The sequence below is a fragment of the Fundulus heteroclitus genome, chromosome 18, assembly GCF_011125445.2.
Source record: "Fundulus heteroclitus isolate FHET01 chromosome 18, MU-UCD_Fhet_4.1, whole genome shotgun sequence".
In the NCBI taxonomy this organism is placed as follows: domain Eukaryota; kingdom Metazoa; phylum Chordata; class Actinopteri; order Cyprinodontiformes; family Fundulidae; genus Fundulus; species Fundulus heteroclitus.
This window is the reverse complement of record NC_046378.1, coordinates 9,611,353-9,627,884: the sequence shown is the minus strand read 5'-3', so window position 1 is coordinate 9,627,884 and position 16,532 is coordinate 9,611,353. Positions and strand designations below refer to the sequence as shown.

At 42.1% G+C, this 16,532-nt stretch overlaps 1 protein-coding gene across 3 annotated transcripts in view; it reads right to left on the bottom strand.

Moving 5' to 3' along the window:
• Positions 1-1,468: 1,468 nt before the first annotated feature.
• Positions 1,469-16,532, bottom strand: part of ets1 (v-ets avian erythroblastosis virus E26 oncogene homolog 1) — a 47,040-nt gene continuing 31,976 nt past the window's right edge. For 2 of the 3 annotated variants that reach the window (XM_012866711.3, XM_012866736.3), the window contains 7 exons: positions 15,373-15,492; positions 14,396-14,596; positions 13,985-14,062; positions 13,393-13,638; positions 10,002-10,262; positions 5,785-5,903; positions 1,469-4,586 (listed from right to left, as the gene is read on the bottom strand). In XM_012866711.3, the coding sequence (XP_012722165.1) occupies positions 4,371-4,586; positions 5,785-5,903; positions 10,002-10,262; positions 13,393-13,638; positions 13,985-14,062; positions 14,396-14,596; positions 15,373-15,492 (1,241 nt within the window). In that variant the 3' untranslated portion in view covers positions 1,469-4,370. The remainder of the gene's footprint in view (positions 4,587-5,784; positions 5,904-10,001; positions 10,263-13,392; positions 13,639-13,984; positions 14,063-14,395; positions 14,597-15,372; positions 15,493-16,532) is intronic. The other variant, XM_012866729.3, reaches the window with a different exon arrangement.

The following is a 16,532-nucleotide window of genomic DNA, read 5'->3' as shown; positions in this document are numbered from 1 at the left end:
ACCACAAACGGAGGAGTTGAGTGCTGAACGTCAGCGAGTCTGGCTTGGAAACATTGGCTGCCAGGATCAGCCATCGAAAACGTCAAGATTCTACTCCAGTCGCTTTAATCGCAAAAGAAAATTATATAAATCCTTTCGTTAAACAGTTTAACTCAGGGGTCCTCAATTCCGGTCATTTTGCAACTTTTAGATGCATCTCTGCTTCGACACTCCTGAAACGAATAATCAGGTCATCAACAGGACTCTGGAGAACTTGACTGCACACTGAGAAGCTAATTCAGTCATTTGATTCAGGTGTTTTGGACCAGGGACACATCTAAAAGTTGCAGGACACTGGACCTCGGGGACCCGGATTGAGGCCCATTGGTTTAACTGTACGCGTGCCGGAACAGTTCTGTTCATGACTTTTAGTGCATCTCTGCAAGCTAGAAGGGACATGTTTGTGTCAGTCAACAGATCCTTGTTATTCACATGAAGAATTTGGACGTCTTTTGCAAAGCAATTAAAACACTGATTGCATGCGTCCATGGATTTCTGGCTGACAGTAGAGACTCGTCATGTTTATTAAGTAATTAATTGTGTCTGAGTAAGGCATCGAAAGCAGTTTGTCTGCATCGTCTGACATTTGTCTGTTCTCTACCGCAATTCTTTTATCGTTATTTTGCACATTAGTAAAGAGTATCAATATAGTTTATTTTTGTTTGTCTGGAAGCCATGATGATTATCATAGGCGTGCCTACCAACATAGCAGTTTAAGGGCATGGGTCACTTCTGTTTCAGACATGTGTAAAGTATGTATTGGAGACACCTAATTTTAAGGGTCTGGAAAGTAAAAAAAATGTTTTTTTTAATGCAAGCGAGACACCTTTGGACCGTCAGCAGCGTTGATGAGGACCCCTTTACTTTGGCCTGAAATCGTGGTGTACTGCCACCTCTCTCTGAGAACCAACTATGGACCTCACCAGATGCATCAGATACTACTGGTAGGGAATATCTTGACATGCTGTTTACCCAGGAAATTACCTTTCTGCTGGCCTGACCTCAAAAAAGACTCCTCAGTCGGTCATTAAAACCAAATTGTAAACAGTGCTAAACGTATTATTGCTAACAAAGCTGGGTTTTAGCTTTACTGTGGCTACTTGAAAGCAAGAATTTAGTCACTTTAGAAAAAAGTGTTTCCACCTTATTATGTCAGAAAAAAGTGACTACATATTTAGAACTGACTAGAAGCAGCTTTTCAATATTCATGGTGTAGAAGGTAAGTTTTCATTCAGAATCCCCCATTAATTCCCTGTTAAAAATAAAAACTTGCTCATAAACCAGTTATCCCATGTTTTAAAAGCTTTCAAAGTTTTAAAGCATTCACAATAAACAGTACATTGGCATGTACTGACAGATAGATGCATACCATTTTGCCTCGATATACAGGATGAAAGATGAATAACTAAAAGAAAACGCCACACTGTGATAAAATCTTTCTTCACATATATTTTATAACATTTTGAAGTACATTAAGTACATTTTAGAAATAGAAGCTACAGTTTATAAAACCTTTCCAGCAGAAATCATTGATGGGCCAGCATCAGCCATTTTTTCCTCAAGCAGACAGGTCTCTTTTCTTTATTAAAAAAAAAAAAAACTTGAAAAAAAACAAACCAAAAAAATGGACAATTGAAGAAAAAAAAAGAAAAAAATCCGCTACATTATTTTGTCCTGCGCTACCTTTAAATTCCCATGAAAGCACCAGCTGTCTGCGTCTCTCGTCTTTTATAAAATATAAATTATTGAAAAATATTCAAATGCTTGTGAACTAAATACAATAAAAATGATCTCATAACAAAAATACAAAACACACTATAAAATATACAGAAAAGAATAACATCCAATAAAAAACAATAAGGCTTTCCTTCTAAAATCCATTGTTGAGATATGCATATGCCACAAAATATTGGTGTGTAAATACTTGTCACCGATGACACAAGTCCTGCAGTAGATTGTAGTCTCCCACATCACACAACAGAATGTGTCCTGACAAACCATTTTCTTAAAAAATATTAACATTATAGGCAATAAAGTTTTTCCTTTGTTATGAACATCATGACAAAAAAAAAATAAAGCAAAAGAGGAAACACTGTTTTGAAACAACATTTAGAAAGGAATGAACATACAGTGCAGTTTAATACATTTTTAAGGTCTAATTCTCTGCATTGTAAAAAAAAAAGCAACACAGGTTTGAGAGTCAGTGCTCGATGACAATGGAGCTTTTTACCAGGTAGACAAGAAGACAACAAATACAGCATCTCTTCTTTGCACTCAGTGGGAAACCCGAATTGACAAAGAATTTATCCTAAAGCTGTCTGCTTTACAAATATATATATATAAAAAAAAAAAAAAAAGATAAAAGACAACACGTTCCAAATACATGAGAAATTTCTGCCCCAAGTCTCCAAATGCTGTAGACACCCAAAGCACCGTAGCCAAAAGACCTCACGTGGGTTTTGGTTATTATTCCTGCTTTGTCTCACGATTATTTGTGTAATCCGGGTCTCAATAAAGCATTATGAAACACAATCTGTACAAATAGACATCTCCAAAAGCTATTTTCATCCATATGGGTAACATTCAGCCACTGTAAACAATAACATAGTATTCTAGGATAATATTCAACTTTGGCATTTCCCAGTGTACCGACACTGTTCCCACTGTTCGTTGGGGGGGGGAAACCGCTGCCAATTTGCCTAAAATGTAACCAGTGAATTGTTATAAATGTGCTCTTCGATTACGGCACTCTCTGAGACATATATTATTTTGTTCATTGATAAAAACGCACACAAACTACAATCCGAACAGTCTGCTGTCAGCCATGCATGAGCCATACAAGCCATCCCGCGTCCTTTCTATTGCCTGAGTGATAATCACCTGCGCTGTCCGTGGACTCCTCTCCGTGACCTTCGTTCATACCAAACAGGTTCCCCTTCTCTGAAGTCAACATTTGTCTATTGCCTTTCTCTTTGTCTTACACTGTACCATCACACCACTCTAGCTCCTTTCTTGTGGACACAATGTGCTGCTTAAGACAACAATTGGCCCACGTTTGACATTCTTAGGGTTGTGTAAAAAAAAATCCCCACCCCCTCCCCATTCACTATTAGAACTTTTACAGGACGGACAGACAGGACTAGTAAAACATCATCATATCCATGGTTGATGTGGACAGTGAACTGACAAAAAAAAACTGTTCATCTAATTTGCACCAAAAAAAAAAAAAACAAAAAAAACTCCTGATTCGACCCCACATAGATTGTCTACAGTTTGCTAACACTGGAGGCATATGCAAAAATGCATACGTTTCAGTCACAGAATGCGTCCCTAGCAAGGTGGCAACGTGTACATTAAGGTGAATGCTTCAGTTTCAAAAGCAACGGCTGCTTTCGGTTGTCTTTCAGACCTCTTTGGGAATGAGTAATCTTCAACAAGGCTCTTGCAACCCGACAGAGCACGGGCCCAGTGTGTGTCTATAGTGTTGTCTGACTCACATCGGCGCATCTCTGCTACGGGCTCCATGAGAACAGAACAGTGTAACTTGGCATTCAAAAGGTGAATTCTAATTTAAAAACACTTAGAGACAAAAAAAATACATCTGCCCAGTCATCCGCCCGACGGACTTAAAATCGGGTGCTCTGAATATAATACTGGCACAAGCATATGGTCCTTAAACATCAAAATCCTACATAACACTTTTTATTTTATTTTATTTTTTTTGGTCCTCGCTGAAAAATCTCCCCTTGCAGGAGAGAAACAATGATAAATATCAGTTCAGTCTTGACATTTTGGCAACCGTTATCTCTGGGGGGAACCTTTCACCTACTTGCTGTTTAACCCAAAAATGAAATGAGTTGCTTTAAAAAGGCTACCTCTCAGCTCGGTTCATTCACACCTTGTGTCTCGGAGCTCTCGCCTCCCCCGCTTTGCTACTTAAACGGAACGGAAGTTAACCTGATAATTACACCCAACAGCGTCTCGTTTGCCTCGAGCTGCTAAATAATACCAGTAATATGGCAGACACGCGCACAATCGCTCTCACACATACTCACGCATGCACACATAACACGTCAATTCCAACAGGTTGTGAATACAGGTTTTCTTGGCTTCTGCCTTCCTTTTAAAAACGGTGGCCTGAAAGACATGGAGGCAAAAAACCGACGACGGCCGCACTTGGTCGTTTTTAAAAACTTCTCGGTCCCCTCAGAAAAATGGATTACCAACTCTATCAAACAGCTAAGACAACTTTACGAGCCTCAGTCCCAGTGGCTCCTTTAACTCGTGTCCTCAGTTTGTTTCTGCTTTTATTTTCGCCACCCGTTCGGCCTTCACTCGTCTGTATCGGGCTTCACGTCCAACATGGCGTGCAGTTCTTCCGGCGTGTAGCCCAGCAAGCTTTTCAAGTCACAGACAAAGCGGTAGACGTAGCGCTTCCCGGACGTCTTGTGGATGATGTTCTTGTCGTAATAGTAGCGCAGGCCGCGGCTCAGTTTCTCGTAATTCATCTTGGGCTTGTTTTTCCTTTTGCCCCACCTCCGGGCAACCTGGAGGAAGACAGAACAAGCACATTGGAATAAGGGCGAAAATGCATATAAAGTGCCTTGCAAAAGTAATGATACACCTCACACTTTTCCAGATTTTGTTTTCTTACAACCACAAACTTCAATGTATTTGATATGAATTTACCTATCAAATACACTGATGCCCCTAAATACGAAACAGGGCAATTTATTGCCTTAAGACGTCGACTAATTAGCAAGCAGAGCTCATTTGTACGTTATTTAACCTGAAACCGACAGGCAGGGCAAGGGGAGCAATATTCAGAGAAACACTGGAAGAGCTGCAGAGATCCACAGCTCTGGTGGAAGAACAACTATTTGGTTTGCCCTCCACTATCCTGACCTTTTTGGGAGATGTGGAACAATAGCTGAAATGTTGAAAGCCAGAGGATTTCTGGTTCGCAGCATACCAAAAGCCATGTAGGGGACATAAAATGTGGCGGAAATATCAGGCCAACGTTGAACCTTTTGGCCTACACGTAAAATGCTACGAGTAGCAGAAAACAATCACTGGCGCCCAACCCTGGACACGCCATCCCCGTGGCAAACAGAGAAGCAGTAGCATCATGCTGAGGTTATCCTTTCTTTCAGCATGAAAGGGGAAGCTGGTCAGAGTTAGTGGGAAGTTTGGTGGAACTAAACACAACGTAACACTGGCAGGAAAAATAACGGTTGGAGGCTATAAAACGTACAGCCAGAGCAATACTGGAATGGTTTAGATGAATGTACAGTCGCAGGCCTAGTTCAGACCGATATACGACTGAGAATCAGGGGGAACACTTGAAAATTGTTGCTCAGAAGTGTATGTCAAAGATTTATTTTTATTTTTTTGCAAATATTGAAAATGTTCTAGTAGTAGTAACTATGTAGTAAACTATGTGTTTCTGTACCACTTTACAAATATGCACAACTTTGTGCTGACCTGTCAAAAACTCCCAGTTAAATGCATGAACGTTTCTTGCTGTGTTGAAACAACACAGGAAAAAAAATTATTTTTGCAAAGTTCTATACACTGGATAGGACCTACGTATGCAAGACAAGCCCAAAATATCATGCTAAATGATTACTGGAGTCAGAAACAAGAGGCAACTGTTTTCACAAAGAAGACATCTTATTCATCTGGCCAAGCACTCAGGACCTCCCATCTCGTGTGCCAGTGACCAGGAGGGTCACAACCTCTCACCTCATCCGGGTCGGAGAGCTTAAACTCCCAGCCGTCGCCTGTCCAGCTGATGAAGGACTGGCAGGACTTGTCGGTCAGCAACTCCAGGAGGAACTGCCACAGCTGGATGGGGCCACTGCCTGTGGAACAGATGCGAGACGGTGTTTGAAGGGGGTGTTCTGTTTTGGCCAGTTTACATAAAGAGAGCGCATTGTTGTTGTTGCTTTTTTTCCCCATTTTTTTTTTTTTTTGTGCTGATGCTGGACAGTGTGAGGGTTTACTGAGGTAAGTGTTAGCTCAGACTAAAGGGATCTGGTAAAAGGGAACATTTCCAAGATCTTAGGTTTACGTTTAGGTTCAAGTTGTTAAAACTCTGCAGTGCGGATAATAATGCCCTGCGTCCATAGCATCTGAATGCAGCATACAAACCAAGGTCTTACAGATCTGTTGGCATAGCTTGCTTTTAGGAATTTTGTAACACACTGCAGTGCAAGAGACGTTCGCGGGGAAAGAAAAGAGACTTTTAGGTCAAACAGAATTCCACATCTCAACACTCCGGTCCTAAATATGAAACTGTTAAATATTCATGCCAATTATTCACTTAGGTCTGAAGAGGGACAAAGTAAACCTTCTGATCTGGGTCAGGCTGAAGGAAAGCAGTGGAACCAAATGTCCTCTTAAATACAACAGTTTCATTCATCATGTATTCCCTTGTCTGCCCGTACAGTATGTGAATCTGGAGTCTGTGTCTGTATGAGTTCCTTACTGATGAAATCACCCTTTTTAAAAAAAAAAAAAAAAAAAAAGAGGCGCTCCCTCTGGGCTGCTGCAGCACATCTAACAACTTACAACTAGTGCTTCAGAAAGCGAACAGCTGCTAGGTCCAATGTTTATATTGCAACAAGGTTGATTTTTTTTTTTTTTTTTTAAATAAGATAATAATCCAAGGAAGCCTATTATAAACTCTAATACAAGAGTTTGTGACACTTGATGGAAAAAGGAGGGAAGGCAGAACAAAGACAATCAAAAAAAAAAAAAAAAAGAAGCTGGTTTTGTCTCTGAACTAGATTCACTGCGCTACACTTTGATCGTGTGGTTTTTCTTCACATAGAAGAACGCGCCCACTTTTGAGGCTCACATGTTGAAATCACACCTGCCTGTGCAGCGTGCGCCGCCTCAGCAGAACTGGAGTTTAGTTAAACTCACCTCTCTGTCTCACTCTCGAGTGCGTATATAAAAAAAAAAAAAAAAAAAAAGAAAAACGAATGTGCCCTTACACAACTCAAAACCAAAGCTTTCAACGAAACAGACGCGTGGGCCGAAGGCCTGAAATGGCATTTCGGAGACCTTTTTATAAAACCCCTGTTGGGACCTGAAGATGGTGCCGAACAAACAGCTACTTTGGGTTTAGAAATAAGTGGCCTCTTGCAACACTGCGTCTCTTTTAGGCTCAGGAACGTTCAAAAGTGAGCCAAAGTAGCAGTCAGCCCACATGCACGGGCGATACCAGCCCGCTGCGCTCTCATGCCCGAACGCAGGCGACCCGCTTCCAGAGAAAAAGTTTCCAAAAATATGTTGCACCCTTCATGCACAAAGGACCTCATTGAAAAGCATACACTGTGGCAAAAGGGTGGGTGCTTCCATTCACTGCAAGTTTAGTATGTCATCCATGGCACGCTTAATGTGTCTCGAATATTTGCAGCTAAGCCAGAAACAAGAACACTGACAGATGAGACTTTGGTTATTTGACCATTTCATGTCGCAGTGCAACGAAACAAATGCTGATGTGGATCTTTTTTTTTTTTTTCCAACAGAGAAAGAAAAAAAACCATGATCAGTATTAAAATATTGAGAGTTAAGCAGTTTGTAAAGCCGGCTGGTGACGGAGGAGACAGAGGTCTAAAAAGGTAAACGACCACAGGAAAGCTGCAAAGATGACAACTGGAGCTTCACTTATCACGGTGCAGCCTTATCTAACTCCCTGTCCTCGCCGTGGGTGTCAGGAAACCGAGCAGCGCAACTTGTCGAGCTGTCATAAACAGGGTTCTGGATATGTTGTCAATGTTTTTTCTGTTATTATTGTATCTACGTTGCCCAGGAGCCCCTGGCTGAGCACAGAGATGTAGACACAGAGATGCATCCCATCTTGGTAGGATTAAACTTGCCATCTATCCCCAAGCTTGCCGTGGAAATTCCTGTTGTCGGGCTATTGCACCGTAAATATTATATCCTCGCCAGAGACTTTATTTTGGTACATGCAAATTGCTGGTAATGAGTTGCCTTTAGAACTACCTTAATCTTTTCATGGCAGAAATGTTCCTTGGAGATTTTGGTCCATATAGGCAGGACAGCATCACACAGCTGCTGTAGCTTTGTCTTCTGCACATCCATAAAGGAAATCTCCCATTGCTCCACATGTCAGAGGAACTCTACAGGACGGGAAGGCGACGGAAGTACAGCGAACTCATTGTTGTGTTCAAAGTAAGCGGTCTGGAATGACCTGAGCTTTTCCACGTCGTGCACTGTCCCGCTGGTCAGAGCGATGGACGTGGTCAGAATCAACGCTCAGGTAGGCTGTGGTGTTTAAATAATGCTCGGTCGCTGCTAAGGGGCCCAAAGGGTGCCCAAAAATATCCTATCGCCTGTCTGTTTCCGGGGCTGACGTGCGGGCATGTCCAGTGAAGGTGTTCTGCATAACTCTGCTGTAATGATCAGCGATTATTTGAGCAACTGTTGGTTTTCTACCATATTCTGTCAGTTTGCCCTCTCTCCTCAGATATCAACAAGGTATTTTTGTCCACACAGTTCTGGCACACTAAAATAAAAAAATGTCTCCCTGCTGTAAACCTTAGAGGTGGTTATGCGTGAAAATGCTAGTAGATCAGTAGCTTATAAAATATCTAGACCAGCTTGGCGGGGCCCAAAAAAAAAACAAAAAAAAAACAAAAAACGTGCCATATTGAAGTTTTAACCAAAGCCCGTTCAGACATTCGGCTCGGGGAGCAACGTGGGACTTTAATGGTTCTGGGAGAGCTGCGTCTTCCCTTTGTTATTTGATTATAAATCCATTACAACATCTTTCCAACATCATTACAAATGAATGACTCATTGTTCCACAAGTGGCTTTTGAACTAATAACCATGCGCATGAAGAATCGACTCGTGCATACCGACTTTAGGTCAGTCTAATGAGATCTCATGTATGCATTGTTTGTGACGTTAGAAAAATCTGCTTGGATTTCCCCTTTTTTTATTACAAACAGTGGCGCGCTCTTGTGACTATAATTTCAAGCAGGGCTGAGAAAGTCCCGTTGCAGCATCTGCATGGCAAGCCTCCGACAGTCGGCAAAAAAAATCTGGCTTTACAGAGCGAGAGCTGAGAAAACACGCTCATGATTTACCCCCGTGTGCCAGAGTTTAACATCGAGATTAAGCCGGCGCAATGTAAGGCGAACAATCACACAGCGCGTGCGTATCTTGCCGCGCACATCAAGTTCCCAATTAAAGGGAACAACGGCAGCAAGAATTTAAACCAAAACCTCCAGCAGATGCAAAAATAGTGCATTTGCTTTAGAGGTTTGCGAGTATCTCAACATCTCAGTGAACCTGAAGAGCGTACGTCAAGCAGCTTTTTCGAGCATGTATGGGTGCGAAGATGCCTCGGTGAGATGAAGAGATAATTTTCGCTGTTTTTTGCGACGCGCAAGGGAAGGCATATTTCTTTATTTCACCAGCGTTGCTAGGACGACCTGGAAAAATAGGTTCAGATGCGGGCTGCAGATAGCAACGAGGTAGATGAGAAGTGAAGGCAGAACAAGAGGGTGAGACAGAAAAACAGAGAGCAAAGACGAAAAAGAAGAAGAAGAAGGAGGAGGAGGCAGGAGCAAAGTCTATTTTGTTTCCTTTGATCTGCATAACTTGGGCAGCTTGGGTTAAAGGTGTCTCTTTTTTTTTTTTACTCTAAAAGTGGTGCAAAAAAACTCCCACATGTGGGACTTTTGCAGAGCATCGACGAGTGTTACAGCTGTGCAATGCAACTACAAGGATAACACTATTTTTACTTGAGGCCTGGTGATGGCGATAAGAAACTACCTGTGATGGACTAATTTTACTCCAAAAAAGGAAATCATGTCTGCGCAACGGCATCGATATTTTAATTCAGCCTTCTCAAGTGTCCCTGAAAGAGTTTCCAAGCCAAAAACATTGTCACGCTTGATGTTTGACCTCCGGTCGTCCTACCTGTGTACCCCGCCAGCGCTGCTGCTGGGATGACGGGCTTATCCTTGCTGAGGTCAGAACGCTCCCTCACGTAGTCCTTGAAGGTGCCCTTGGGCTTGTGGCCGTGCAAGGCGGTGGGGTAGTCTTCTGAGTCAAAGCTGTCGTAGGACGGCACCCGCTGCAGGCTGCTGAACGAGGACTGGCTGCTCCACGACTGGGTCAGCCGGTCACAGCTCTCGAAACTGTCAATGCTCTCGAAGGAGTCCTGACCGCCGAGTTTACCTGGAGAACGAGAAGAGGGAAGAAGATTTGTCACCGAGGAGGATATTTAACTTTTACCACACTACGGGAATTAAAAGCAATCTATGTAGCCTTTTCGGGTCCATGTTTCTACTAGCTTCTCTAAAAGATAGATGACATTGCTTTTTGTTTTGTTTTGCAAAATAAAGTGACATGCCTAGCATATGTGTACAGCAGATTCCACAGCTCATCACAGATGTAATAGTGGATAGGGATCGTTTTTTTTTTTCTCTCTCTCCACACATTTTGTTTTAATAAATAGCCACAAACTTCCTTATGTTTGCAGTGTCCCCTATATGGATTTAACTTCCGATGGCTTCGTTACTCCCAACTCTTCCAAAAAGGCCAGATTAGTGGATTGGTAAATTTGCAGTTGTGTCATACCCTTTCAGCTTCGGGGTGGCGGTTTGAGCAGTGCTCTGCAAGACATTTTGTAATATTATTTTATGTTCATTTTAAACTTCTCTACAACTTCATTCCTGACTTGTCTCGAGTGCGGTGTTCCAGCTGTGATGCTGTTCATTCACTAATTTTCGCTAACAACCCACCGAAGCCTTAGCACTAAGATTAGATTACATAAAGGTGTCTGTTTACTAATTGTGATGCCTTCACAAGGCTGCTGGTTGCATTGGATTTTATTTGGGGGTACATGAGTAAAAAAGGGGCTGAATGCATGTTCACACTTTTCAGATCTTTATATTCTCTTAAGTTGGAAGCCATGTATCATTTCCATTCCACCTTACTACGATACACTATATTTTGTTCTGGTATATCCCAATTATCACAGTAAAGTACATTAAATGAATACTTTTGCATTAGGTCTGATTCATAAACTGCAACGCGATAACTTTGGAAAGTGGCTGACTCAGGGGCAAAAGCGAAACAGCTGACATACATAGCACCTTGGCAGTGCAAACCTTGTGTCCCACTAAGCCGCACGGCTCTGCGTCGTGCCGCTCTCTCCATTTTACGCCCCATTTCGCTTTTACAACCACCATTTGGACTTGATTCTAAATGGAAGACAATCACACAAACCGTCTCGCTATTTTTGGCCCTGGGAAAGATAAGCGGCGCCTTTGAATGGTAAGTCATTAACAAATGACAGATAAAGCAGTGCCTCCATCGACTCCCGAGATCTTCGGCTGGTAAAATTGAAGCCACATGTGAACATCAGTCGGGCTACAAAGCGCTTTTCCCACGTCGAGCAAGCACAACACAACCCCTGAGAGCTTGGTATGCGTGTTGCGTGATGATCGGACCCTAAATCTTGCAGGCAAACGCTTAAACCATTAAAAATAGGAAGGCTTTGAATGGCGTACATGGCAGATGCTCTTCATTTATACAGCTGGGGATTTGTGAGAAGAAAAGCCCCTCTCTTCATGGCTTAAAATGTAAACCATCATGCTAATTCCTCTGTAAACTATCACTTGGAGAGAAAACAAGCCTGCAGATTTTTTTTTTTTTTTTTTTTTTTTGAGAAAGCAAAACGGTTTTCATGAGAAAACCCCTAGCCTGCTAACTGAAGATGACACCTCTATCTCCTTACCCAGAACACCGAAGCGAGAGTCGAGGAAAAGAGGCCAAGAAAAACAAGAGAGAACAATTACTCTCCTTCTTTAAGGTTACGCCGTTTGAACTGCTTTACATAAGGGACAAGCGGTAAGCAGAGAACACATTGTGGCTTTGGTTCGTGTATCACTCTGACAAAAACAATAGGGTTTTCTTTTTTTTTTTTTTTTTTTTTTTCCCAACCTAGTCTCGAGTTTGTGAGTCGGGTTCGCATGAACCACAAACCAACCAGAGGGCCTGCTTTTTTTTTCTCTTCTAATGCGTGCACACTGATGTGGCATGACAAGATTCTGGTAGCTTCAGCACAATCACACGCAGGCCGACACCCACAGACGCCTCCGACGTTTGCTCGCACTCGCACCAGCACATGCATGCACCTATGGAGAGGTTCAATAAGCTGGTGCAAAAGAAATATTCGGTTTGGATTGAAATGTGCTTCCTCTTGCTGAAAGGACCTCCCAAAACGCAAGGCCGATGGTTTGCAAAGGCATTTGCGTCATTTGAACTCTCTTGTATATTTTCCGGTTACAACCACAAACTTCAACGCACACAAACAAACAAAAACATAAAGTAGACATGGAGCGATGGTTTCCAATTTTTTTTTTTTTTTTTTTTTTTTTAAATGCAATTTTCACACCTGAGCTTTCTGTGGCTGTGTGGCTCCTCAAGAGTGAAAGTGGGGCTGTTGGTTGCTTTTCTTATTTATAGTTTCTATGTTCTAAAAAGATATACAGGGGAAAGTCTATTTGGGTATATTTGGGTATGTTTATCACTTTAGCTATAAGGAAATAGTGTCTGTGAGCATCAGTTTTACAGTGTTGCCTAAGCTTCTTAATAAGGTTTAGCCCTGGAGTTATTCTAGCCCTGTGTTCAGCTGCATCTGTCCTTCCATCCAGTCTGATCAAGTTCCCGTTCCTTGCTGAAGAAAAGCATCCCTGCAACATGATTCTGCCACCATCATGATGCTAGGGGATGGGGAGTTCAGGGTTATGTCCAGTGTTGGGTGTCTGCCACACATCGGGCTTTGTGTTTTTTTTTTTGTTTTTTTTTTTATTGTAATTCTGCTTTGAAGTTCTCTACTCCCTATCCGGTTTTAAACGAGGCCGTTTGTTCACTAATGTGTTTAAGAAACCTCAGAGGTCTTTACTGAACAGCAAAACACCTGCATTAAATTCATTATTATAGTTATTCCATTGTTTACCAAATATTTTTTTCACTCCCAGTCGTGATATGTTATCGCTCTACTTTGTCATTTATTAGTGTTTTTGCTGCCATGATGCATGACATAAATGAAGGTTTTTATTTCGGAGCATCACAGTGAAAGACGATGCATACAAATGTATGCCATGCTTCAGCTATTTATATTAAGAATATGTTGAAAACAGTGTCTTCTCTTCCTTTACGACAGTCATGCACAACCCTGAGTTGGCCTATCCCAACCAGATCTCAATGAAACACAATAAGAGTAGGGCCTAAAAAGTGACAAAACATGGAAACGGCCTGAACACTTTCGCAAGTTAGTGTAGCACACACGGCCCCTCACCTCTGCTGAGGCGTCCCACACACATATTGTCGGGGGACACCACTTCCTGCTTGACAGAGAAGTAATCGCCCTGCATGGAGTTGAGGGCCGTGTCGCGTAGGATGATGCCGGGGTACTCGCTCTCATACTTGAGCGTGAGCAGTTCCTCGGAGCTGATGGGATGAAGCGTCTGATAGGACTCCGTGATGAAGCCCGGCTCTGAGTATTCAGAAGGAGGGACACACTGAGCATGCTCAATACCATAGCCTGGAAACACAGAGGCGAATTAATGGGGGACATCAAGAGCAAAAAGTAAAACAGGACGATAAAAGAAGCAAAGGCATAGTCTAGAATTCCTCTTGTGTTAAAATGTAACAAAAATGTCAAATACTTAATGAAATAATCCCTGTAGATCTTTGGCATGACTTTAGAAGAAGAGCCTAAATTTAGATTTACCTTGAATGTTAATGTCCTAGGCTAAGTGGCCAGCTACAGCTGAAGCCATACAGCTGTTTGTATTCCCAAACAGCTGTACGGCTTTCCGTTCATATCTTAGGCATGCATCTTCATCAATCAGAGAGCCCAACTGACAATAATTGTGATGAGTACTTACTGACAAAATAGTCTGAGGTATAGCGGGATTCCTGGAAGTTGGAGGTCAGTCCATTGATGGGGTAATGCTTTGTATCCTCTTCATAAAAAATTGATAGAGAGTAAGCGTCAGTGACCTCATCATTGATTTTTTTCTGGTCTTTTTTTTTCTATCATGTAACTGCATCCAGCGTTATCAAAAATTCATGTCTCGTGCCAAAACGCGTCTTCCTGTTTGGCTCCTGTTACTAAAGCAATTTGCCCAAGGAGCCTCAGTTAGATAAAACAAAACTATTTATTTTTTCATCACAGCAAATACAGAAGATTAAAAAAAAAAAAAAAAAAAAAAAAAAAAAAAAAAAAAAAAAAAAAAGGTAAAATTAGCTTTTGTTTGTTGAAATTATCGCAGCATTTGAAATTATCGCAGCATTACCTTTCTGGAGCATCTCTAAATGTTCCCAAAGGATGTCGCCCACAAAGTCAGGTGCTAAGTCCAGGAACCGGTCCTTCCCCATCGCACACAGGCTGGCTCCATTCATGCCAAATTTCTCAAAGTCGACATTCTTCAGACTAAACTCGTTTACCGTCCACGCTAGCCACTCGGCCACATGGTTTTCTGTCCACTGTCTGGGATCTGCAGAGCAATATACAGTTGACGATGGGTATATTTACTGTGAAACCTGCTTAAAGTGCATCGACAACATTCATCTATTCAATTCAATTCAATTTTATTTTATTTATATAGCACCAATTCATGAAACATGTCATCTCAAGGCACTTTACAAAGTCAAATTCAATAAGATTATACAGATTGGGTCAGATTATACAGATTTGGTCAAAAAATGTCCTATATAAAAAGGGACCCAGTTGATTGCATCAAAGTCATGACAAACAGCATTCACTCTTCCTAAAGAAGCAAAAAATCTAAATCATGGATTGATTTTTTTATTTATTTTTTTTAAAAAGGCTGAATGTGCAACTTTCTGGTTTTTGCGCTCGCTAACTGTAAAGTGTCACAAAGAACATAGGGGAGGAAGGGAACATAAACCACAGCGGTAATGGAAATCTAAAAACCAATAGTTGTCAGGTTAAAGTAGGATTACATCGCGATACTGTCAGACGGGCTGATTGCAAATAGCATGGAGCCTGTTTGTGGTTGCTTGAATTTGCAGGCAAACCCATAATTTTTCACTCCGTCTAGAAGTAATGTCTGCTCGGAGCAAAACGCAAGGAGGTATAAAGTTGGGGTTTTTCTTGCTTTTAGTCATTTTCAAAGAATGCCCGGGATCAGGTTCAGGGGGTGATAGAGCATGTGCATGCCAGACATGTAGAACATTGCAGCGGTTTTTGCAGTCTGAGACCTAACGAAGAAAATTAGATTCCCACAAATAGGCAGCTGACTGTCTTTACCTTTGGGAATACCCAGCCTTTGCTGCTCCTTTGTGAAGCCGCTGAACGTGGCCTTCAGAGCTTGGGACATCATCTCTTTACTCCCCGGAGTCAACAGGGGGACGTCTCCACACTCAGGATCTATAAAACACCAATATAAAATACTTTTTATTTAGATATATAGACTTTAAAGATATTTTAGTTCTCCTTCAAAAGCAATAGACCATCAACAAACACTGCTGTAACTCCAATCAACAACACAATTAGTGGAGTGAATACCTAATTGTTCTTTACCTGATGGAACAGAAAAAACCCGACTAAAGACAGAGAGGATGAAGCGGATAGGTTTGTTTTATTCACTGAAACACTTATTTTTATGCTGCAGAGTGCATCAACAACATTCTGTCAGGACAGACCATGGTTTGTATGTAAAGAAAAATGTAAAAAAATAAATAAAATAACACATAACAGGTGAGAGATTCTAAAGCCGTTCTAAAGCGTGAGCTGCTTGGGCCACATAAACAATTACTCATCTGCATTTACAGTATTGCTGGCTCGGCCGAACCACAGCGTTACACTCCAGGTAATACAGCTACCACCCCAGCTGTAGGGGGTGGGGGGGGGGGGGGGGGTGATGATGCACAGAAGTGTAAACTTTGTCGAACAAAGCGATTTCTTACCCGGAAATCTATGAAACCGTTGCATCCTTGTGCTGCCTGAGACATAATCTATCCAAACTGGGCAAACAGCAGATCGTCCCTACCTGTATTGTTTCTTTATTAACAAGAATTGTTGTTTTTCTTCTTATAATCATGATCTGGCCAGTGGTTTTCTTTAACCGTTTTATGTTTAGCACCGTATTTGCGCCGGGAGGTTCGATGTCGCGGTTCGTGCGCACCGTCGGCACTGCCACGCACATCCAGGCAGCACGTGGACGCATGCAGAGACGTCACGCCGGCGTGAGAGTGTACAGTAGACTGCGAGGTGCCCGTGTTGCCCTGCGTTCGCAGTATTTTAAGCGTCTGAGGTTCCAACATTTATACAATACCGCACGGAAATCAGAGCTCATCTGGCACCGAGCTTTGTAACAGCCATGCAAGTTTATTTAGAAGCTCCTGGAACCCAGTCTGCTCCCCCTGCCCATACACCCTGGGTGGGAGCTAACCGCCTGGTGCCCATCA